Genomic DNA, 25,123 nt, shown 5'->3' with positions numbered 1-25,123 from the left:
TGGATCTTTTAAAATATAAAGCCGTATATACTTTAAAATGCATGAATAAAATAAGCGTTTGGAGTATTTGGCCTACGGCCTGGGAGACCCGGGTTCAAATTTCCACTCTGCCATGAAGCTCACTGAGCGACCTTGGCACAATCTCTGGGTTGCATCCAACATCAGTCATACTCCGAGCAGGCCCATTGAAACAAGCTTATTATAATTATCCGAATAAAACGTCGTGGGCTACACAGCCCACAGTGTCTGAGCCTCAGCAACCTTGCAGGGCTGTTGGAAGTACAAAACGGGAACCCAGCAGGCCACCATACGCTGGAGCTCAGTGGCAGAGCATCTGCCTTGCATGCAGAAGGTCCCAAGTCCGCTCGCTGGCCTCTCCTCGTGGGGCTAGGAGAGAGCCCCTGCTTGAAACCCTGGACAGCCGCTGCTAGTCAGAGTAGACAACACTGAGCTAGGTGGACCAAGGGTCTGACTCATTCTTAGGCACCTGCCTCTGTTCCCAATGAAACCGGCAAATACGTCGTTCCTTCTGTCTCCCTGCAGCGCCCTCCCACAGGTTTGATGGAGCAGAGAGCCGCCGCCGCCGTCGGGAGCTGCCCCCTCCGAGCCAGAGCCCACCTCCGTCGGGTCTCCCGGGGAGGAGGAAGTCCCAGGCGGCCGTGGCGGCCACACCAGCAGCAGCACCAGGCGGCCAACCGCCTCCCTGCCCGGCGCACGCCCCTTCGCGGCAGAGGCATCGGGCTCGGGCGCCCCCAGCGGCGGCCAGGCGCAGAGCGGCAGCAGGCGGGGCCGAGCGCAGGACCGACGGCGGCGAGGCGGAGATGTTGCTTCGGCTGCTGGTGCTGGAGCTGCGGGGCTGCCGCCGGCGCTGAGCCAGCATGTCCCGCAAGAAGAGCCCCAAGAGCAAGGGCGGCGGCGCCTCGGCGCCCTCCTCTGCCCTGCCCGCCCAGGCCAGGGCCGCGGCGTCGGCGGCCCCCAAGAGCGCAGCGCCCGGCGCCCGGCGCGCTCCCGCGGTGGCCAACGGGGCGCCGCTGCCCGGCAGACCCTCCCTGAGCGCCAGCGGCGAGTTCTACGACGTCGCCTTCAAGGTGAGCTCCAGCCCGACGCCCACAGCTCCGGCGCTTCCCGCGGCTGCTGCCCTGAGCCGGGCGCCCAGCGAGCCGTTCCCTCGGGGAGGGGGGACCTTGGCCACCGGGGAGAAAGCGGGACAGAGCCGCGGAGGGGCGCGCGGGCGGCCCAGTCTTTGCAGCAGGGCGGGTGGAGGCGCCGCCGCCGTCGGGCTGGGGCTCCCAAGGGTGCTGGGATATTGGGGGGGGGGGAAGCTGGAAAAGGTGGTGTGTATGTTTTGCAACGTCCACCTCACATCGGCCAGGCTGGATCTCTCCCGCCGCCGCCTTTAATCTGGATTTACCCTTTGCGGATGGGGGGGGGATTGATAAGAAAAAAACACACACCTGTTGCCAAGGTTCCGTTGGCAAATGAAGTCGCCACCTGGAAGCAAGCAGCCTTTGCCTATAGAATTAAGGGGGGAGGAGAAATGCTTTGTGGCGGCCCGCCCGGCGCTCTGGTCCCTTCACGTGGCGGCCGGCGGTCGGTCGGTCGGTCGGTCAAGGCCAGCTCCTTCCTAGTCTCACAGAAGCCCCAGAACAGCCCCGTTGGTTGGGCAGACGGGGGGAGGCGCTGTGTCTGGCAGCCTGGTAGGTAATTTTTGGGGAGCTGCTATGAAACTTGTGGGCGTTGCCTGTCACTTCTCCCCCTGGATCGAGGTGTTCACAGATAGTCTGCTGCTCTGCGTGGAGTTTCCATGTTGGGAATGTGGCTGATAGCAAGCAGCTGTTGTTAGACAGGCCTCCTGAATTCACCTGATCCTTTCTCTGCCTTTTTTCTTTTTAAGTGTCTAAGGCTGCAATCCTACGTTCATTTACCTGGGAGTAAGCCCCACTGAATTCAGTAGGACTTCCTTTTGAGTCAAGGCAGTTAGGACTGCACTGTAAGTTGCTAGTCCTCATTGCACCTTGTGACAAAGAATTCCTTTCTGGCCCTTTTGGCCACCTGGAATCACCTCCCCCATCCTGGGTGGTCCTGAGTTCCAGCCACTTAACAGAAAGAATCCACTCTTTAAACCACAGCGAGGTTCCACAAAAGGTGCTAGGAACCCTGTTTCCCAACTGCAAACATGTAGGAGCCGAAGTTACTTTGCACATGCTCAGAATGACGGTTACTGCTCAATATGTCACAGATGTGAGCCCTGGAGTTGGGTTCTGGGGCTCATCTCTGGATCAGGCAAAACTAGGGCTGGGAAACCCACTCCAGCTTTACCAGCCAGCATAGACAATGGTCAGGGGTGATGAGAGTTGTGGCCCTGAAATGGGGGCGGAGGACACGTCCCCCATCCCTGGATTTGGCTGGATGCTTCCCTGCCAAAAGGAGCTCTTGTTCCCTTTAAGAGCTGCCTGGGAGGACCTCAGACAGGTCCCGCTTCAGGCTTGCAGTGGAAAGAGAAGTTTCTCTGGCAGTTTGCCCAGTGCGGGCTGTGGGGGTTAAACGCAGTTGAGAGATTAAGCTGAGCGTGATTGATGGCAGTGTACTGGGCTGTGGCACGCCTTACCCAAAAGGGATGGAAGGGGCTACTCTTCTGCTGGGGGAACGCTTCCTCTTTTCTGGAATGTTTGACGGGCACTTGTCTGGCTCTTGCTGGAGCTCCTGTTTATTACATGCCTGCTTGCCTGCGCTCGTATGTCTTTGGAAGGTTGTGGGAAATACAGGTTGGCCTTCGATGAAGAGCCTGGGATAGCTTTTCTGTGATGCGAAATGGCCCTTCTGTGAGTGAAAGAGGACGTAGGAAGCTGGCCCATCTAGCTCAGTGTTGTCTACACTGACCGGCAGCACCTCTCCAGAGTTTCCAGCCTTATCTGGAGAGACTGAGGACTGAACTGGGGGCCTTTGATGCTGTACCACTGAGGTATGTCAGGTTAGATCATGGAGAGAGAAGTCTGTAGTAAGCTTCTACGACAGGAGCTGTGCCTTAAGCACTTACATGCGAGGGTGGATTTCATAACTGACTTTCTGTACCTTAGAGAAGGGTTGTAGTTCAGTGGTTTGTATTTAGAAGGTCCCTGGCACCTCCAGGTATTTATTACTTATTTATTTATTTCATGTATTTATATACCGCTTAATACTAAGACAGTCTCTAAGCGGTTTACAAAATAACCAACACAACATGTATCCATAACAAAAAAGGAAACCAGAAAGCTACAATACAGGATGGCAGTGCCCTCCACAAACATAGCAGCACATTTTGAAAAGGTCTTAAGAGTCAGGTAGAGCTTGGAGAGACCCCTGTCTGAAACTCTAGGGGGCTGCTGCCAGTCAGTGTAGACAATACTAAGCTAGATGGACCAATGGTCAGACTCAGTATAAGGCAGCTTCCTCCATTCTTATTAAACTTTAGGAGTCCCTAGTTTTCTGAAAGGAAATAATCTCTTGAGTTCCGGCTGCAGGCTGCGGTCCAATGCGGCTGCATTGCTGATATAAACCAGCCTTCCCCAACCTGGTGCCCTTCAGACGTTTTGGCTACAAACAACGCCCCTGCTGTATGGAGCTGAGAGGAGTTGGGATGCAATACATCTGGAGGGCACTGGGTTGAAGGAAGCTGCTGCAGGGAGTGGCAGCTGGTGGCCGTGGAATCTGCTACGTGACCCGGCGTGGATTCTGCTGCCACGGAGCTGCCGTGCTGTGTTGCAGGTACCACTCTCGTAGGGGAGGCTTTGCAGTCACGGGGACCAGAGCTGAGGACAAAATGTGCCCTTCATCGTGTCACGATTCCGATTCCAGCCCAGAGCTCTTCTGTGCCCTGCAGGGAACATGCAGCCTCTCCGGCACGTGGAGCAGTAAAAACTGCAAGGGGAAGAGAGCTGATTATAAGGCACTGATAGATGCGGACGCACTGGAGGGAGTCAGAATGAGTGTGAGGCAATGCCAGTTCTCCCTTTGTACAATAGGCTGGTTTCCACACACACTCACGCCTCAGCCGCCGCCTCCTCCTCCTCTCAGTCCTCTAGGCAGGCAAGCAAGAGATGTGATCTGAGTTCGAGGGCTCATTCCAGCCGGGCAAAAACATTCCAGCAGGGGGCAAAGGAGGGCCAGCGAGGGTATGTGGCTGGGATGGGGAGAGAGTCCCAAGAGTGAGGCCTGTAGGCCGGATTTGGCCACAGCTTGAGGTCCCACTCCTCCATCCTCCCTTGCAGGTCCGGTGTGTCAGGGGCAGAGAGCTCAGCAGACACAGCCCCCGCGTGGCTCTGGCGGACTGGCAACCGAGGGTCACCCACCTCTAATCTGTCCCCCCCCCATCCTCTTCTCTTTTAGGTGATGCTGGTTGGCGACTCCGGCGTTGGCAAGTCCTGTTTGCTGGTGAGGTTCAAAGATGGTGCTTTCCTGGCTGGTAGTTTCATCTCCACGGTGGGCATCGATTTCAGGGTAAGGAGCCGTTTGGGTGACTTCTTCCTTTTGCTCCGGCTGCAAAGGCCTGGCTTTGCAACATTGGGGGGGACGAAGGGGGAGGAATCCAAATGACCGCAAAGCCCAGTCTCCCATGATATTCTCTTGCTGCCCGAGCTGAATTGGAACAAACATGCTGTGTCTTGTGCGATGGCTTTTCAGCAGGACTTTTGGGTGGAGAACCTTCTGGTGTCTGGCACCCGATCAGCTGGACCAGTCTGTCCTCCTTAAATTCCCTGCCTTGCCGCCTTCCAAGAGCCGCCCGCCTTGCGATTGCATGCAGGAGATGGTCTAAGGGCAAAGCAAGGGGGCGTGGTGGTTTGGTCACATTGGTAGGCCGCAGTGGTGCCATAGGAATGACAAGCGACTCTTGCTCCACTTGCAAAAGAAACTCTGTCCACCAGGGCTGCTGCCTGCAAGGATTGTGCGTTTGGCCTGGTTGTGCAGAGAACCTTGGAGGGTGCTTGCTTGTTGCCAGATCAGAGGGCGTAATGTCCCTTTGCTCTGTGGCAGACCTCCTGTTTCCTGGACTTTACAATTAGGAGAAGCAGACGTCCTCATTATGCATATTGGAATGACCTTGTTAATGCCAAGTATCACAGCAAGAGCTGAACTTCAGGGCCCAAAGAGAGCAGATGACAGGCCCAGCATCAGCACCTGGGCCAAACTGGGCGTGTCCGGAGGCCCCCTGGGGCTGATGCCGGTCGCTGCAGCATCCTTTGTTTCATCTTATTTAAAAATATAACTTTTTAAAAAAAAGTATTTAAAATTATTTTAAAATATAAATTCTAGTTGGGGGCGGCTGTCTGTGAATGTGCAGGGTTATGGGTGCTCATTTTATTACTTTGGCTTTAAAATGTATTATTAAATGCATCATTTGGGCAACTCTAAGTAAATATTTATTAATTATTGTTCGTATTACTGTCCATGTCTCCAACACATTGGTGCTTTCCCCCAAGTAAATGGGTTAGTCATTGGGGAAGCAGGCCCCATTTTGTTCCTACAGTCGTAATGGTGCTATGACTCTAAGTGGGATTTTAAAATGCAAAACTGCATATGCTCAGAGTATTTATTTTTATAAAGTCATGACTGGCTTTTTGCTGTAGTATCAGGGATGCAGAAGTTGTAAGGCATGGAATGGGGTGGGTGGCAGCATCAGCAGCTATGGAGATGGGAGAAAAGTGAATTGTGTGCTTTGCAACTGAAATAATACAAGTGGCCTGGAAGATCGTAAAGTCCAGGGTCTCAAATGGCCTGTCTGCACCACTGGTTAATGCATGTTCTCTTTTGCAAATATTCTGGTTGCAGTGTTGTGATGTGGCCAAGAACAAGCCGAAAGCCTTCTGCATGAAACAAAGGAGAGGGGGGAACAATTCGTGCAGGTGTGGTTTTGCTTCGTTTGGGTGGATGATCTTGAACATTTGCCTTTCTAGAAAAGGAATACCAGCTCTCTGTTTCGGATGTGTGCACACCATGCCTTTAATTAAAGCACATTCAAGGCCCCCTCCCCCTCCCCCCAAAGGTTGATGTTGATTCTGGACCGGATGATGCTGGTGTTTGCTACTGCTGATTTGTGCTTCTGCTGTCTTTCCTTTTCAGCTGTGTTTGTGTTCTGTTTTATAGCCTGTGTTGTGAGCTGCCCTGTGCTCCTGTCTTGGAGGAAGGGTGGGGCCTATTAGGCAGAAGGTCCCAGGTTCAATCTCTGGCATCTCCAGGTAGGACTGGGAACGGATCCCTTGTCTCAAATCCTGGAGGGAAGTTGCCAGTCGGTGTCAGCAGTATTGAGCTAGATGGACCCAGTTGTCTGACTCTGTATATCTTTTTATGTTCCAGTTTATAAAAGTGATGTAATCAATGAAATGAGTCTGAACTGGCTGGTAAATCTGTTGTAATTGCCCCCTGCCTCTGTCTTAAGTTGTCCTGGTGGCTGCTGTTGATTTGCCCGGCCCTCCCCAAAGTCTTCTGCCATGCTGCTGCTCTTGAGGGCTGCTGGGACCCCCCCTTCTACATTGGCACCCTTCTTCCTGTGTTCCCTCTTTGGCGGAGGTTAGGGCCATTGCATTGTCCTTGACAGAGAATATGGCATTATTTTCTGTTCTGTAATTTTGTTGTTGATGATTATGTGGTTTGGATTTACAAACCTTGGAAGCTGCCTTATATTGAGTCAGACCCTTGATCTGCCTAGCTCAGTAATGTCTACACTGACCGGCAGCGGCTCTCCAGGGTTTCAGGCAGAAGGGGCGGTGACTGGACCTTGGACTTGCTGCGAGCACCACAGGTGCTTCTGCCATCGAGAAAGTCTTTCAAGTATTGTTTACTTTGTTTTAAACTGCACTGTTCGCTTGCACCTTTTGTGTTTTTAAATTGTGCCTGGTTTAAACAGAGACACAATGCACACATTTTATAAATAAGAAAGTGTCAGGAACACATTGAGTGCCTGGCCATAACTCCCATCGGTGGCACGACCGACTGAGTCAGCTTCTCATCCACTCAGGGCTTGGAGCATGGAGTGTTCCTAGAGTCTGTGAGCTAGAGGACAAGAATGCTTCCTTTTTAGTAACATCTGCTTTTTCTTTTAGGCTGTCTTTCCCTTTCCTGCCCCGCCCCCCACAGTCTCTCTTCAGATCTCTAGTTCCTCTTGGAGGATTTTGGTGAGATGCAAATCTCTTTCAAGTTGCAGAGAAGTCAGCCAGCTAGTGCAGGATATACGTCTTCCTCCCCCAGCCTTAGTCGCAGCACTGATCCCTGGTTGCACGTGGAAGGCTTTGCTTCGAAATCTCCCCTGCAATGTTTAGGACCAGCAAATGCAGTTAGATCTAGATATAGGCATGGAAAACATATTTGGTTGTAGTCAATTAAATCCTACTCAGAGTAGACCCATTGAAATTAGTGAACCTAAGTTAGTCACATCTGTTAGCCCATTGTTGTTCAATGCATCTCTTCCCATAAGGCAACCTAAAGCAAGTTACAATATAATAAAAATATGAATAGGGTTGTATTCAATGAATGTTTACTCAGAGTGGACCTGCTGAAATTAATGGCCATGGTTCACTTAGGTCCACTGATTTCAATGGGTCTCCTCTGAGTAAAAGCTAGTTGACTACAGCCCACATAAAACAGTTACATATATAAAAAAAGAATTTCAAAAAACAATTTATATCAGTTTGAAACAAGAGCTTCAAGGCATACATAAAATCAATTCAAATCCAATGCAAATACCAGCTGGGATAAATGTTCTGGCTTGCTTTTGTACCTTTTAAAATAAGGTGTGGTGGTTATAGATGTAGCTGATTGTTTGGAAGAGTGTGGCTCAGTTAATTTGCTCCATTAACTCTTTTTTTGTCTTCTCCTGAAGATCCCTTCCAGCCATTTTCCTCCTCTTTTGCAGGAGTTTTGACTTGATTTGGGGGGGAGGGGCAGATGTGTTCATGGGCCTCCCTCAGTGATTAATACCTTGTACCTGAAGTATTTGTGTTCTTTGTGATAGATGCTTTTCATCTCTCGAAAATCTCTGGGTGCGTTAACACAAGTACTGTCCCCAGTTATTTATTTGTCAAACATAAATAATGGAAACAGTTGCTAGATTCCCCCCCTTTTTTTCCTGTTGTAAAGATTCATTGCCAGTTCTGTCAGCCTAAACTATCGTTTGCACTGTTTTTCTCTTCCTCACTTTATGTACGCACCACATATTTCAACTCGTATTTTGCTAGAAGTTGTATAATTTGGGGGGTTTGTTCTTAACAGGTCTGTGACCACTGAATAACATTTGATTGATTACTTGCCAAACGTTTTGGCACCTTAAAGGCTAACAAATTCATCACGGCGTAAGTTTTTGTGAACGACAGTCCACGTCATCAGATGCATGAATCGTAATACTGAGTTACAGTATATACTTGCATGGTGTTTGTTTGGGGGGGGGAGGGGAAGGGTGTTAAACAGCCAAGATCAGAGGAAAATGAAATGCAGAAAAAGTACAGACAGTTATAAATCTGTAATAACCTGTGGCCATTCACAAAACAGTTCATAAATTTGTAAGTCTTTATGGTGCAAAAAGAGCCTTTGTTGTTTTTCCTGTAACAGACTAACAGTGTTTCCCCTCTGGACCTTTTTAGGCCATGTCTTCTAAAAAGCTTGAGACAGTAAACCAAATAGGAGTATAAATAAGAAATAGGTAAAAAAAAAAACAATTGTGAGTGTGTATTGATCTCTCTCTTTAAGTCAGGGGTTCCCAAATGATGGTCCACGAGCTTCATTCGGGTGGTCTGTAGCATGTCAAAAATCAAAATATATTGATTTTTAATCACATTTTTATTGCGTCTTTCATTTCTCATACTGTATTTTATGGAATTCTGTGGAATGGCAAATGTCATACAATAAAATATAAGAAATAAAAGAAGCAATAAAGATGCCATTAAAAATCACGCGGTACCCAGCACAGCGCTATTAAAAATCATGCAGCACCCAGCACAGCGCTATTACAATTGCTACTAACTGGCAGAAAAATCATTAAGTGGTCCACCAAGGCCCTCAGCGATTTTCAAGTTGTCCATGGGGGGGAAGTGAGTTTGGGAACCAGTGCTCTAAGTCATCTTTTCTTGTTACAGAGTATGCAGTGCAAGGGTGAGGAATCTCAGGACTGGGGAGCAAATAAGGCCCCCCCAGCCATATCTGTCTGGCCCTTGAGACTCTCCCCAGGCTACAACCCTCAGCAGCTCCTTCTCAGCTCTGAGAATGCCGCCCGCTTGCCTGGTTGGAGGAGAGAGAATGGGTGTGAAAATGTGCATCGAAACTGGCCTACTGTACAAAAGTGAAATCCACATGTGTTGCTCCACCCTCCTGTGCCTCTGGCCCCACCCACCACTGACATGTGGCCCCCAAAAGGTTGCCCAGAAGGGAATGAGGCCCTCAGGCTGATAAAAGTTCCCCAGCCCTGGTGTAGTGGATACAGGCTTGGATGTGGGAGATCTGTGTTCAAATCTCTGCTGCAGCGTGATGTTCTGTTTCCTTGGGTGAACCGCTCTCTCAGTCTAGCTTGCATCCCAAGGTTCTTTCTAAGATGGGTGCAGGGAACCTTTGGCCCTCCTGATGTTGCTGAACTACACCATCCTTCTCCGTTGGCCATGCTTGCTGGGGCTGATGCAAATTGTAGTTCAGCAATATATGGAGGGCGAATGGTTCCCCACACCAGTTCTAAGATTTATTTATTTGTATTTAATTTATATAGTAATACCTCAGTGAAAAAAGCGGATAAGAGAAAAATCAGCTCATTTGAAATGTGGTGCTGGAGAAGAGCTTTGCGCATACCATGGACTGCAAAAAAGACCAATAATTGGGTGTTAGAACAAATTAAACCAGAACTGTCACTAGAAGCTAAAATGATGAAACTGAGATTGTCATACTTTGGACACATCATGAGAAGACCTGATTCACTAGAAAAGATAATAATGCTGGGGAAAACAGAAGGGAGTAGAAAAAGAGGAAGGCCAAAGAAGAGATGGATTGATTCTATAAAGGAAGCCACAGACCTGAACTTACAAGATCTGAACAGGGTGGTTCATGACAGATGCTCTTGGAGGTCACTGATTCATAGGGTCACCATAAGTCGTAATCGATTTGGAGGCACATAACAACAACAACAACCTCAGTTAAACAATCCTCCAGGAAGGAAAGGTTTCTTAAAAAGGTTAAAACTGACCAGATTTTCTTTGCTGTGGATAAACTTTCAAGCCTGCGCCTTTGCTGTAAGGTGAAACTGACTATGCTGTGCCTTTGCATTAAGGTGAAACTGACTATGGTGTGCCTTTGCTTTAAGGCAAAACTGACTAGCCTGTGCCTTTGCTTTGCATTAAAGAGATTGCTTGCTGTCTCCCAGGGGGAGCGAGCAAAGGATCCAATAGGATTAGGAGGAGGAGGAGTGCTGGGTAGGCACCCTTTAAAGCCCCTGTTGAAGCTGCCCCCACCATCTATGAGCGGCTGTAGGAACCTCTCCTTATTCTTTTCATGTTGTTCCTACCACTGGTACCAAAGTTCTGTTAAAGTAGTAATGACCAGGAATGCATGCATTTTCTTAACTGAGGTATTACTGTCTACGGCTTGATTGTAAATATAAGCAGTTTACAAAAATAAAACGCCAATGGCTCCTTGAGCTTTGGAGGCAGAGTGAAGGATATCAGCGTGGATATTCACAGTCACCTTGGCCAATTGACAGGCTTTGTTCTGCCTGTCAACTGCATTTATTTATTTCTATACTGCTGAATGTCAAAATAGGTTTCTAAGCACTTTGCAAAATATGAAAACCAGTTACACAAAGATGAAAAAATGAGCATCCGTAATTAAAGTACACAATAAAACAAACCCATTAAAATAATAGAATAAACATCCATAATTACAGTATGCAATGGAACAATCCCATTAAGATAATGCAGCAATTAAAACAGGAGACAGATGTTGGGAAGGGCTGTAGTTTAGTAGTATAGCCCCTGCTTTGCACGCAGAAAGACTCCTCTTTCTGAAACCCCAGAAAGCTGCTGCCAGTCAGTGTCCAGAGCTTGGAAAAGTTACTTTTTTGAACTACTACTCCCATCAGCCCCAGCCAGCATGGCCACTGGATTGGGCTGATGGGAGTTGTAGTTCAAAAAAGTAACTTTCCAAGCTCTGGACAATACTGAACTAGATGGACCAGTGGCCTGCCTTGGTATAAGACATCTTCCTATGCACTTTGGTTAACTTCTGTGTCTTAAGGTTTCCAACATGTTGTCCTGGGTCACTTGTTCCCTTGAAGTCCCAGAGCCCCTGACAGTCCATCCCCATCTGGTCCCCCTTTTGGCAAATTCCCTCCCTTGTGCTTTCTGGTGGCAGAGCAAGTTGTTGGCGCTACTCTTCTCCCACACTTTTTTAAAAAAAAGAATTCATATCATACATTTAGCTCAACAGGATTGCTTTTAAACCCTCATTACAGATGCTATATAATAAGTAATTATCTGGGACAGATTTCATCATAATTGCAACAGCCGATGCCAGACAAAAGTCTATCTTAATATCCTATAAATTATTGATTGGGATGCGTTTGGTGGCCTACTTTGATCAGTGGCGATCAAACAGTTGGCAAGTTGTTCCCTGACATTCCCAGTATTGTTTGAAGCTGAGTGAATTTGGCGGAGGCTGCGAGAGTCAGAGGAACGGTCCCTATTTGCGCCTGCTGATGCACTGAGTGGGATTTGGGCGCGAGCATTAAACTGTATTCAGAAGGTCCTTGACTGCTTTTTCGGTTGCTGGCTTTGGCCGCCAAGCTGACCAGCTGGAATTTGCTGGATTGGGGGAGGAGGGTAAAGTTTGTTTGTTTGGTTATTATTTTATATATATCCCACCCTTCCTCCCAGCAGGGAGTTGGGCTGCTCTCATGGGTCCTGTGGAGAGATCTTGGCAGAGTGATCAGGAGGAGGAGGACTGGGATCCTGAGGAGGACTGGGATCCTGAGGAGGGGCCCAGTAGGCTGCAATGGGAGGGGGCTGAAACAGAAGGCAGTTTCAGCAGTTTAAACAATAGCTCTGCCCCTTTAGTTCCAGTTACAACTGAAGAAATGCTGTTTGACAATGAGCTGGCCCTTGTTCTGCCTTTCAGCTCTGCCTTGTCACCTGAGCCACCACATGTGCCTCCTCCAGGGGAGGAGCAATTGAAGGCTCCTCCAGAGGTGGTGTCAGAGGAGGATCTGGCTGAAGCGCCTCCACCCCCCCATCACCAAGGATGTGCCGGCAGATGCCCGGGTACGAGCAGACAGTGCCTGTTTTTCAACCTGTTTGTAGGAGTGCCTGCTTGCTAACCCAGTCCCGTTCCTAGAAACCTTCCCCACACAAATAGACAGCATCCCCTGAGCATCTCAAGAGGCACGTCCAATGGCTGCAACAGTGTCTTTGCTTGAGTAGTCATGTCCAGGTATGCTGTGCAGAGATGCAGAGTCCTGTGCAACCTGCAAGCCAATCTATGCAATGCTGTGTTGAAATTCCACATTAAACACGGAGGAAAAAAACACACCAGCAGGTCCGAGTCTGGATCCAATGGGGCTCGCCAGGAGAGCAGCTGAGCTTATTGCTAGGGATAGATGAGACATTGGATTCAGTTCACATTTGTTTTTATTTTTCCCACAAGACGCAGTAATGGCCACCAGCTTGGATAAATTTGATAAATTCTGCTTGAAATGCAAATTGAAATTCTCACCCATCCCTATCTACTAGTGAGCTATAACCTTTCCCCCAAAGCTATGTCCTTTCCCCAAAGCGTGAATTAGTTAGTATGAATTGCAAAGGTTTTTAAGCTTCAGTTCTCTTCAAGGTCTTAGGAGAGGATGCATCTTGTCTCTACTGTGCCTCTGTGTAAAGGCATGCACATAAACACTAAAATTATGCATGGCATTGAGAAAGTGGATAGAGAAAAGTTCTTCTCCCTCTCTCATAATACTAGAACTCGTGGACATTCAAAGAAGCTGAATGTTGGAAGACTTAGGACAGACTAAAGGAAGTACTTCTTTACTCAGCGCATAGTTAAACTATGGCATTTGCTCTGACAAGATGCAGTAATGGCCACCAGCTTGGATGGCTTTAAAAGAAGATTAGACAAATTCATGGAGGACAGGGCTATCAATGGCTACTAGCCATGATGGCTGTGCTGTGCCACCCTAGTCAGAGGCAGTATGTTTCTGAAAACCAGTTGCCGGAAGCCTCAGGAGGGGAGAGTGTTCTTGCACTCGGGTCCTGCTTGCGGGCTTCCCCCAGGCACCTGGTTGGCCACTGTGAGAACAGGATGCTGGACTAGATGGGCCACTGGCCTGATCCAGCAGGCTCTTCTTATGTTCTTATTTGATTTATATCGCACCCTTCCTCCCAGCAGGAGCCCAGGGCAGCAAACAAAAGCACTAAAAACAGTTTAAACATCATAAAAACAGACTTTAAAATACATTAAAACAAAACATCTTTAAAAACATTCTTTAAAATCTTTCAAGACTTCTTTTAAAGCCAAAGCTATAAAATGTGTACTTTCCAAAACAATATGAGAAATCCTTCGAAATTTGCACTTATCCACGTTTTGTGATGTAGCTCTCCAACCGAACAATGTTTCCAGAAACGCATATATTCGGGCAGAGTCTGCATAAATATGAATATATTGGTGAAAATAACATACAACATAACACTGTGCTAGGAGAAATGGCTTGCAAAAATGTGTAGATAAGTCACTGCTACGTACAAAAACGTGTCCATTAGGGGAAACTCACACTAAAACGGTGAAGAGTTTTCATGGGGATTTAAAAAGTAATAAATAATAATAATTACAAACGGCTGCAGAAAGGGAGAGGACCGAAACGGACTGACCCTTCTGCCCCTGCTTAGTACGGCTACCTCTTGTGCAGGATAGCCAGGAGTGTGCCCACTGTTAATCCTTTTCAGAGAACACCCATTGAAATGAATGGATGTGAATCACTTAGGTCTATTAATGCCAATGGGTCTACTTCATAGCCAAAGTTAGTTGAATCCGACCCATGGTCTAGAGTTTCAGCTTGAAATTTAAGGTGGAAGCTGTGCAACATTTCCCCCCTTTTAGTCAATGCCTGTGTCCCTGCCCGCTGCTTTCTCCCAAGGGAGCTCAGTGCAGCAAACAAGTAGCAAAAAAATGTTAAAAGCGGCTGGGGGGGGGGAGAACAGGAGCTGGACCCCCAGGGCAAGAGAACTTGGGCAGGGTGTCATGGACCTTCTGGAGGTGCTAGCCTAGAACAAAATGGCAATTGTGAGCCGGGGGCGGAGAGCCTGGTCTTGTGCCTGCCAAGGTGCTAGTCCTGTCTGTGAGCTGTATCATTTTGGGCTCCGGGTGCAGACTCTTGTTGGAGCCTGGAGAGCTGCTGCCAGTTGATGTAGAGTCGACAGGATTGAGCTACATGGACTGATGATCTGACTCAGTATAAGGCAGAGCACTTGCTGGGGCAAATGGGAGTTATAGTCCAAAATGTCTGAGGGACACCAGCTTGGGGATCGCTGCTGCTTTGCCGCCGTGTTCATCCTTAGCTCTTCTGCAGAAGCCCAGCTTTGCGTGGTGCTCATTTCTGGAATTGGAAGGCTGCCCATTCTCCTGTGGGCTATGAAGGGGTCTGAGAGTTTTGCTTATTTATGGTGGACTGCTGTAATTATCATTCATTCTCAATATGAGTTTTGAAACGGATGAGTCTGTTGCTCTGATTGCAAAAGGGGCTTCTGCTTCCCTGACCTTCATGTCTTTGATTTGTTTTTCTGCCATGACAAAACTAGCACCTCGTTTGGGACTGTTTGGTTCCCTTCTGTCTGGGAAAATTGAGCTTCTATTGCTCTGCCTAAGCCTTAATTAACGCATCAATAGGCTGACAAGGATTGAACTGTGATTCCCTGCATAATGAAAAGTGAAATAAATGAATGCTTTTCCCGTAAATGGGGGATAGCGGAATGGCAAACTGATCGGCACCACCCTTATTTTTGGCTTTTTGGAGGCTTTAAAAACACTCCAAGCTGGGTTTATAAATTGGTGCTCACCCTGTTGTAAGAATGATTTCCAGATGAGCAAAGTCCTGGGCATTTTTGTAAATGGGATGAGGCTGGGGGTGGGTGGGGGTGGGGGGGTCACTGGGTATCCCTTTTGATGAGCTCCAAATGACTTACATCCTCCCCCAATACACTGATATCAGTGGGTACTAGAAGAATTTTCTGTGTGCTATTAATTTTCATTTTTATTTATTTAAAATATTTCTGTATTGCTTACCACTAGAGATGGAAAGATCTGTCAATCTTGCTTCTCTCCATACCTCATTTTTCCAGTCTTAAATTTGGTTCTTCACATTTCTGCAGCAATTTGCAATTTTTTAAAAAAAAAAATCCTCACGAAAATTCATCCGCATTTTAGTGTGAATGTCTCCTTATTAAACACATTTTATATGCAGTTTTGACAGATGCAAGCATTCTTCTGTGTTATTTTCACTGATTTATTCATTGTTATGCACACTAGTTTCCCCTAATATATGTGTTTTTGTAAACATTGGCTGGGGAACTGCATTGCAAAATTCAGACGTGTGAATTTCGAAGGGTGGCTGTGTTTCAGTTCTCATATTGCAGAAAGTGCAAATTTGATTGGTTTGGTTTTATATGACACCTGAATCAGATTTCTCCACCCTCCCCCATCTACCACATTATTTTCAGGGGGATGTACATCTCTCATCATGCCTCATCATTGGCCGTGCTGGCTGGGGCTGATGGAAGCTGTAGTCCAAAACATCTGACAGGTACCAGGTTGGCAAAGATGATATTGTGCTGGACGAGAGGAGAATGAAGGAGTAATATAGAAATTTAAACAAATGTTGTCACCTTTTTTTTTTTAAGAAATAGTTCTCCTTCCATCTCTTCCCAAGCCCTTCTTGTGATTCAGAAATGGATATGAGAGGGTATTTGGCTGAGCCGTCGGTATTTTCAGCCTCATATCTAATGTGTGCATGTTGGGGGAGGTGTCAAGATATTTATTTGCACCCCTTCTTTTCTCACATGGAGTTGAGCATGCCACGCATTTGGGGAGGCGTTGTTGTCCCCAGGAAGCCCCTCTTCCAGACACAACCAGATCTAGGTCTGCCTGGCCTGTGGTGCCAGATGCTTTTTGTCTGCATCCTGGGAGTTATAAGACAATTCCCTAGTACAAAGTTTTCTCAGTGCAACTGCTGCCCAGGCATTGCAAACAAGCTGAAGACGGAGGGGAGCAGGGTGGAGGTGAATCAAAAGGGTGAAATTTGAAAAATATTTGGTGGGTGAGATTGCATAAGTTTGCCATCCAGGCATTCCATAACCTCCCTGCACAAATCTGAATTATTCAGTGCAGAGAGTGCAGCTGAGGAATCAAATTGTGTTCTTGCCAGATTTAATAGGATAAATGTTGGAACACCAAAGGCACACTTGGAATGGCAGATTCGCAAAGACACAGACCAAGGTCTGAATAACTCAGAAACATCCCTAGAATTAATTATTAGATCTGAAACCTGTGGCTAACTCTCTCTCTCTCTCTCTCTCTCTCATTCCTTACTGGAACAATGAAGAGAGATGTGTTTGAAGTGATGGGTTCATAATTTGCAGGACTGAGAATCTGCTTAAGTGGAGTTGTGTAGCAGCAAGTAGAGTGTGAAATCTGGTTATCGGGTGTTTAACATTCACTCTGCCATACTGCACATGTTTCTGGCTGTCATGGTCTCCACTTAGCCATGAAGCTTACTGGGTGACCTTGGGCCAGTCATAGTCTCCCAGCCTAACCTACCTCACAGGGTTGTTGCGAAGATAAAATGGGGAGGAGGGGAATAACCGTATATGCCACCTCGAGCTCCTTGGAAGAAAAGTGGGATATAAATGTAAGAATAAAATAAAACAAATGAATCAGGTGTGGGGAACCAATGGCTCTCCAGATGTTGATACTCTCATCGCCTCTGACTGTTAGCTGTGCTGGTTGGGGCTGGTGGGAGTTGAAGCCCAAGAACATCTTAGCTTAGGGGCTACCAGGTTGGCAAAGGTGGACTTTTTGGAACTAGCCTTCTCTTGCCTGAGCCTTGTCCAAGGTACTGAAGGGGCTGCCTCTGCCTGTTCTTGCCTGTCAGGTCCCTCCAGTTGATTCCCTGCCCTACTTCCTTTATCCTCTGTTCCAGAAACCAAGCAAGGCAGACCAGTGGATCACGCAGAGGCACTATGGGCACCATCCTCTTTGGGTGGAGTGCTTCTTTGAGGGTCACAGGAACATTTGATTAAATTTAATCAAATGCAGTCTTCCCGCAGCCCAGTAAAGTGTCTCAGTTTGGGAAATTATCTGCTAGGAACATAGGAAGCCGCCTTATACTGACTCAGACTCACACTCCATCTAGCTCAGTACTATCTACACTGACTGGCAGTGTCTTTCCAGGCTTTCAGGCAAGGAGGGGCCATTCCCAGCCCTATCTGGAGATGCTGATAGGGCCATCTATAGGCAAAACAGGTGATCTGCCCGCTTACGGCCCCTTTATAGAACTGCTTGCAACTGTGTTTCCTAAGGCAGTGGTGTTAAGACTGCTTAGCAGTCCTGATAAGTGCTGACACTGGACTGGAAAAACAAACTCTCCCCTGCGAGTTTGAAAACAAGAATGGAGCTGAGTCTTCTCTGCCAAGAATAACAAAAGTCTAATTTGTAGCTTCCGACACTAATTAGCTCCCTTAATTACTGCCAGTGACTTCCTCTCCTTTGGGTTATCGCAGGAGCCTTCCTTTCTGAAGCTCCTTGAGAAAGGCCAGGCTCCTTCCAGATGACAAAATGCTCCCCTGGAGATTGTGTGCAGGTGTTCTCAGCAAACAATGGGCTGCTTTCTGTGGTGAAAATGCAGGGGGGGGGAGAAGAACCTTGCATTCAGGCAATCTGCATTCTGTGACTTGTACAAATTATGCAAATATTTTCTTCTTTTGAATAATTCAATGTCATCTTGAGGAAGGTGAGCCCTCCCCCAACTCCTAGAGATCTTATTCAGCCACCTGTCTGACTCCTGAACTTTCAGCGGGCCTTCCCGACATACTTTATTTTATAATATTTATTATTTGATTTATATCCCGCCCTTCCTCCCAGCAGGAGCCCAGGGAGGCAAACAGAAACGCTAAAAACACTTTAAAACATCATTAAAAGACCTTAAAATACATTAAAACAAAACAATTTAAAAAACATTTTTAAAAAGCTTTAAAAACATCTTTTAAAACAAAAAAAGAGTTACAAACATATTATTAAAGAGAACATATTAAAAGCAATTCTAACACAGACACAGACTGACGTAGGTCTCAACTTAAAAGGCTTGTTGAAAGAGTATCTTCAGAGCCATAAGCAGAAGAAACTTGGCTGTTATGTTCATTTTACACAACAACACCAGAAACTGAGAGGTTCTCAGAAGGGTGAAATTGGTGCTTGATACCACTCTCTCCACTTCCCTGGATTTGCAGTAGGAGCCCCTATGCAGTCTCTGCTGATCTGCTGGTAGTTTGCACAACAGATGTGGATGTGAAAAGAAGTTCCAAGAAAGTAAGGGCTCCTTTCATGTCTGGGGACAGTGTATAAACCCAAGATTATGTTTTGTTCTGGCATTTAGAAAAATGCTAATATACCAATCTGGGTACCAAACCTCTAGTTGGAACAGAGATCCCATCTTTATATGAAATGGCATGGTTGAGGGCCTTGTGTTCTCTTCCTCCTCTCAGGAGAAATTCAACACTTATTCTGTGTTTCTGTAACTATTTGTGCTAAGGAGGTGACTCACAGCTATGTCAGAAATGTCAAATGCAGCGCACACACACACACACACACACACACACACACACACACACAAATACATGTCTTCAAGGCAGTTTTTTTTCATGCCTGGGAGGTAAATAAACCTTCATTTGAAATTGTAATGCCTGTATAAGGTGCTTTTGTTTAAGTAGTGAATGGAATTTGTGCTTTCTCTAATAATTGCAGTCCCTAGGAAATGGGTCTGCTTCTTCCCACCCACCCCTTTTGAAAACTTATGGAGAAATTTCTTACCCCCCTTCCAAATGATTTTCTTTTCAAAAGCCCTGAAGCAAATGATGTACCATAAAGAAGGGTTCGAAGTGGGCGACTGTGTGCAGTCTGCCTCATTTATAGGATCCTGGCTCATATGGTCTCTTTGAGTCGGTTCTGACAGGCACAGGAAAACTCCTTAAAGGGTCTTTGTTCCATCCCAAGCCTGTTAAAATTAATATTATTATAACAGCTCATTTCCTGGTTGCCCATGGAGAGGAACTATTGCCTCTAGGCAAATAAGAAGCAAAACCTTTGTAATTAGGAGGCGAATTGGTGTTGGCTTTTTTCCTTCCAGGCCGTCAGTCTGTTATCAAATGCATGTGTGGAAAATGTGGGCAAATAATTACTTTTGTGAACCTATTTGCCAGGTTGAGTGTAAACTTTGCTTTTACCTAGTTAAGCTATTTTTTTGCCCTAGGAAATGTACATGTTCAAAAAATGTGTGTCACAAGGAAATATCCTAGGAAGCTGCCTTATACTGTCATCTCTGCTATCTTTTTGGCGCCTTTTGAAGACTTTCCTCTTTCAACAAGCCTTTTAAGTTGAGACCTATCCCAGTCTGCATCTGTGTCAGAATTGCTTTTAATATGTTTTTTAATAATGTTTTTAACCCTTTTTTAAAGTTGTTTTTTAAACATGTTTTTAATGCTGTTTGTTTTAATGTATTTTAAGATTTGTTTTTATGATGTTTTAAAGTGTTTCAGTGCTTTGTTTGCCGCCCTGGGCTCCTGCTGGGAGGAAGGGCGGGATATTAAATAATAAATAAATAAATAAAATCACTGGTACATCTAGCTCAGTATTGCCAACACTGGCTGGCAGCAGCTGTCCAGTATTTCAGGCAGCAGTCTTTCCCAGCCCTGCCTGGAGATCGGACCTTCTGCATGCAAAGCAGGTACTCTGTCCACTGAACTATGGCCCTTATCCTTGTGCTAGTTCGCTTAAGCATCAGTTTTGCAGAGGCTCTGGAAGTTGTCATGCTCTGCTGAGCGGCAAAGCCCACTGTGTGTATATGGGAGGGGATCTTTTTCAGCTTGCTGTGTGAACAATTCCAACTTTCAGTGGCAGAACAACTTATACTCTGAAGATAAGGAGAGCCCTACAGCTCCGAATCTGAACATAAGGGGACCCCTGTGGAAAGTGTGGTGGTTCTTTTACTGGGGCAAAGCGGTGGGTGGTCTGGGAGGTGAAAAGGCATTGCTGCAAGTGAGGCATTAAAAGGAGGTGCCCACGGCACAACAGGTAAGGGATTGTTTGAAGAGGCACTGGTGAGTTCTGTGTGGTTTTGGGTGTGTGTGTATGTGCACAGTCCCATGCACAATTGACACAGAGTGAATTCATGTGGGGATATCAACATATGCATTCTGACCCTAGGGATGGACAAATCTGTCAGTTTTGATTTTTCATGTTTCTTGATTTTTTCAGACTTAAATTCAGTTCTCCACATTTCTGCAACAATTTGTGATTTCTTTAAAAAAAGTCCTCATGAAAATTCATCAACATTTTAGTCCACATTTCTCCTATTGAACACATTTTTGTATGCAGTTTTGACTAATATACACACTTCTGCGAGCAATTTCCCCTAATATAATGAATTGTCATGTTATCTGTACTAATATATGCATCTTTATGCACACCTTACTCAAATATATGCATTTTTGTATGCATTATTTGCCTGGAGAAATGCATTGCAAAATTCAGAGGAGTGTGAATTTCTTTTTTTTTCCCCATTAATTTTATTCAAATTTTCAAACACAAAACAAAACAAAACAAAAAAGAAACAGATTAAACAATAAAATAAAATGTTGACTTCCGATTTGTCGCAGATCAGTTATAGGTCTATGATATATAACAAACCTGTCTCTTAATATATTACAAAATCACTTTCTTCCAGTAGTTATCTTAATTAATCATCAAATCTCATTAACATCACTTTATTCTTTCTGCAAAAAGTCAAAGAGAGGTTTCCACTCCTTGAGAAATATATCCATCGATTTTTCTCCAAATAAACATGTCAATTAATCCATCTCATCAAGTCTGCTAGGTCCAGTAATTTCAATAGCCATTTTTCCATTATCAGTGTTAATTCCATCTTCCAACTTCCATCCTTGCACCCATAATAATCTTGCTGTCATAGTCATAGTCATATAGTAAGAGTCTGATGGGAATTTCCTTCATCACAAATATTTCCTTGCCGTCAATTCTGAATGTGTTGCTGAAATATTGTTGTAAAGTCATATCTCTGTTCCTCTTTTTTATGAAATGCACTAGCACATCTCTTGAGAGTTTTTCCATTGTCACATATCTGGAATTAATTCTATAAATTTTCTCTATTTCAAGTTCCATCAAATCATTCCAGTCCAGAAATTCCATCGAAGCATTGATAACTTTATCTCTGATATCTTCATCAATTTCTCCAGGGACAACGCCGAATTCCAAACAGTAATCTTTATCTCCAGGATCCACAAACTCCAAATATTTTTCCAGTTCCACACTTGATATATCTGTTCCAATCTCCAGGACTTGCATCCTCCCTTTAATTTTTGCCATAAAGTCCAAATCTTTTTCCAATTCCACATTTGATATATCTGATCCAATCTCCAGAATTTGCTCCTTCCCTTTAATTTCTTTTTCATCTTCTATTGCTTGTCCATCTGCTCCTTTTCTCATATAATCCTTTATTTCTTTCAACTCCTGTTTCACTTTACCAAATTCAGTTGCCATCTCTTGTCTACTCTGTCCCAGTTCTTGTTTCGTTATCTTAATCGCATCCATTATCTTCTGAAACATATCCAGAGGGGAAAACCCTTCCAGGGATACATCCAGGGTCTCTGCCACTTCTTTGATTGTCATTCTTAAAGCCGAAGAAAAAACCCTTCAAATTTCCAATATAGCCACAATTCCCAAGCAAAGAGTAATTTGCTTCTTTTTCCAGCAATAAGGGGGTTAATATTCCAGGCCTGTTGACATCATCTGGCCAGCACAGTTCTTATCTCCCGCACGTCCAAGAATGCAAAACAAATTTGGTTCACAACGCCGAACAATTAGTAACATACACAAACAGCAGATTCGTCTAAAGAAAGTAGTGCAAGAAAAAGTAGTCCCAGACATATATCAATCAAATAATCATCTAGATCAGATTTTCTCTTTGGGTAAGTTGCCCCTCATCCGTTTTAATCTTTATAGTTTCCAAATTCAGGCCAGCTTTTTGCCATAAAAAATAAGATAAGCTTTTTAAATTTTCTTTCCTCCTCCTTAATTCCTTGTATAAAAGAGAGAAGTGTAACTCACCCAGGTATCTTGATTTCTGATTCTTAAACAAATCTCTTTTACTGTAGTAATTTAAGCCAAATGATAAGATTAGACAGAAGGAAGCTCGCCCGTTGTGGATCGTTTAAAAGAAAAAACGTCTCACTTTTTTCAGCCCAGCTTGCTGGAAGTCCTAACTCCGTCCTCGGCTGCTAGGTATGCCTTCTTTTCCCAGGGAATTCCTGATCGATTCCAGCCACCGACAGCCTAACGAAGTTTCTGTGGATAATCTTCGGTTCACCCTTGCCTGGGAGAACATTTATACCAGTCAAAGTTCCCTTTTGACTGATTTTAAACTGAAAAAAGCTTCCTCTGAGACAGAGCTCATCTCAGAGGCAGCCACAGGCGGAGCAATCCTTCCGGGAAGTGAGAGGAGTGTGAATTTCGAAGGATAGCACTGTTTTGCTTCACAAATTGTCTCAAAAAAAGGTAATTTGGTAGGTTTGCCTTTAAATGCAAACTGAATCAAATTTCTCCCTGGTTTCTATCTGGTCCTCCTTGGACTGAGCAGCATGTACCTGGTAGCAATTTCTGTGTTTGCAGCTAGTGAAATGCATCTTGACACAATTGTGGCATCTGTAGGTGACTTACGTTACCCCAGCTGATTGTCCCAAGAATGTCGTGGGTGGAGGCCATTTTTTAAAATTCTGAACTGGCTTGGGATGTCAGGATTTGGGACTACCATGGATCCTGACCTTGAGGTATGTCATTGGGTGCTTCCAGATGTGTGTTTGTGGTGGGTTTGGTGCATCTTATGCATGCTAGGGTTTTTTGTATTGCCCACTTTATGTCATTGCCATCAAAATGCCATCTTGAATCCCCCCAAAAAGTTTAATCAGGATTTATCCTTTATAACAAGCCAGTCTGGCAAAAATGGTTCCAAACAGGAATAAGTCCTGTGATAAGGCCTGTCCAGCATAAAAGCTTCTAGGACACACTTTGAGCAGGACGGGAGTGCAGCTGCTCCCTGTAGCCAAAGGTTCCCCACGCATGATTTAGAGAGCCAAAGATTTGCCACTCCTACTAGGGATGGAAAGATCAGTCCATTTCGGTTCTCTCCGTTTTTCATTTTTCCGGTCTTAAATTCAGTTCTCCAGCAGTTTGCAAAATCCTCATGAAAATTCTCCAGCATTTCAGTGCTGATTTCTCCTAGTAAACACATTTTTGTAGACAGTTTTGACCAATGTACACATTTTTGCAAGCAATTCCTTGTCACAGAGTGCACTTTTGTATGCTGTTTTCACTCATATATTCATTTTTATGCACACTTTCAGAAACATTGTTTGGTTGGTGAACTGCACTGCAAAATTCGAATAAGTAAACCTGGTCTGAAGGAGGATTATTTTGCTTCCTACATTTGGGTTGCCTTTGGAAAAAGCCCAGGAGAGCACTCTTGTGGTGGGCACTCTAGGCGCTTGAGTACTGTTATCAGTCTTGGGTTTTTGGGCTGCGTTCTGAGCACGCAAGAGGGCGTAGGCCTTGTTTTCCCTTCTTTTCAGGCTTCCCCCGTGACAGAGCTGCAATAAACAGACTTCCCGTTCCTTTCTGAGTAATGCCTGGTTGACATCTACGAGACCTGAAGAATTTTGTTCATCCTCGGCTGGAGTCTCTGAGCTGCCGCTCACAGAATTACATGTTTTATATTGCCAAGTTTTATTTATTTATTTTGTATTGTTACATTTATATCATTATATTATAAAGCTGCGGCTGCGAAGATTGCTCTGTAATTGCTATTTACTTTTGTTTAAAAAGACATCCTTGCTGAGATAGAAGATCTTCCCCATTACTTCTTATTTTGGCCTTTGCACTTGGAACCCCACTTCCAGTCTCTAGAAAATATTTGGGGGCATTACACTCAAAAGCCATCCCAGAAAAGAGATTTTATCTATTGTGAGGTACCAACTTTTTGTGACTTTTATGGGGTGATGCTTTCTGCCCTGGCTGCTACAAGGATCTGTGCAAATGTGCTTTCGGAGAGTCATACACCATGATTTGAAGATAATGTTATTGCTTCCCTCTCCTCCATACTTTGTCTTATTGCTTGTTTCTTTTTATCCTTGATTTGGTTTCTATTTACTGTGTTTTCCTATATGCATTAAGAACACAAGAACACGGGAAGAGCTCTACGCGACCAGAGCCAAGGCCCACCTGGTCCAACACCCTGTTCTCAGAGTGGCCAGCCAGAGGCCTCATCTGGGAAGCCTGCAAGCAGGACCTGAGCGTAACAGCTCCTCTCCCTAATTGTGAACCCCAGCAACTGCTGTTCAGAGGCAGACCTCCTCCGACACTGGAGGGAGAATATTGCCATTGGGGCTGGTAGCCATGGATAGCCTTATCCTTCATGAATTTGCCTGTTTTAAAGGCATCTGAGTTGGTGGCCATTGCTGACTCTTATGGGAGTGAATAACCAAATGCTGTGTGAAGATTATCTTCTGCATTTGTCTTTGCAGGTGTGATTTGTTGTATAAGTTTCATTCTGTTTGGTTTATACACAAAGGCCTTTGGGAGTACCTTTAGCGTGAGGCAACTTACAAAGATGCATGTTAATTACATTCCATGCAATTAATGCCCTTAGGTCTTCCTCCTCTGCAGGGGCTAACTGCGCTTGCAGTTTGCGTTTTCTCCTCTCTCTCTCTTGTGGATCTTCCAAACCAAGCAGAAACAGTCACAGTTTAAACTGTGGGCTCCTTTTGTCCCCCTTATTGCAGACGTCCCCTGGGGAAAGGTC

At 45.5% G+C, this 25,123-nt stretch overlaps 1 protein-coding gene across 2 annotated transcripts in view; it reads left to right on the top strand.

Moving 5' to 3' along the window:
- Positions 1-710: 710 nt before the first annotated feature.
- Positions 711-25,123, top strand: part of RAB26 (RAB26, member RAS oncogene family) — a 112,167-nt gene continuing 87,754 nt past the window's right edge. Inside the window, exons 1-2 of one of the 2 annotated variants that reach the window (XM_061599671.1) lie at positions 711-1,088; positions 4,366-4,476. In XM_061599671.1, coding sequence (XP_061455655.1) covers positions 879-1,088; positions 4,366-4,476 — 321 coding nt within the window. In that variant the 5' untranslated portion in view covers positions 711-878. Of the gene's footprint in view, positions 1,089-1,554; positions 1,698-4,365; positions 4,477-25,123 lie in introns of those variants that run through there. The other variant, XM_061599672.1, reaches the window with a different exon arrangement.

Source organism: Rhineura floridana, chromosome 17, assembly GCF_030035675.1.
Source record: "Rhineura floridana isolate rRhiFlo1 chromosome 17, rRhiFlo1.hap2, whole genome shotgun sequence".
Taxonomy (NCBI): Eukaryota; Metazoa; Chordata; class Lepidosauria; order Squamata; family Rhineuridae; genus Rhineura; species Rhineura floridana.
This window is presented reverse-complemented; position numbering and strand designations above follow the sequence as displayed.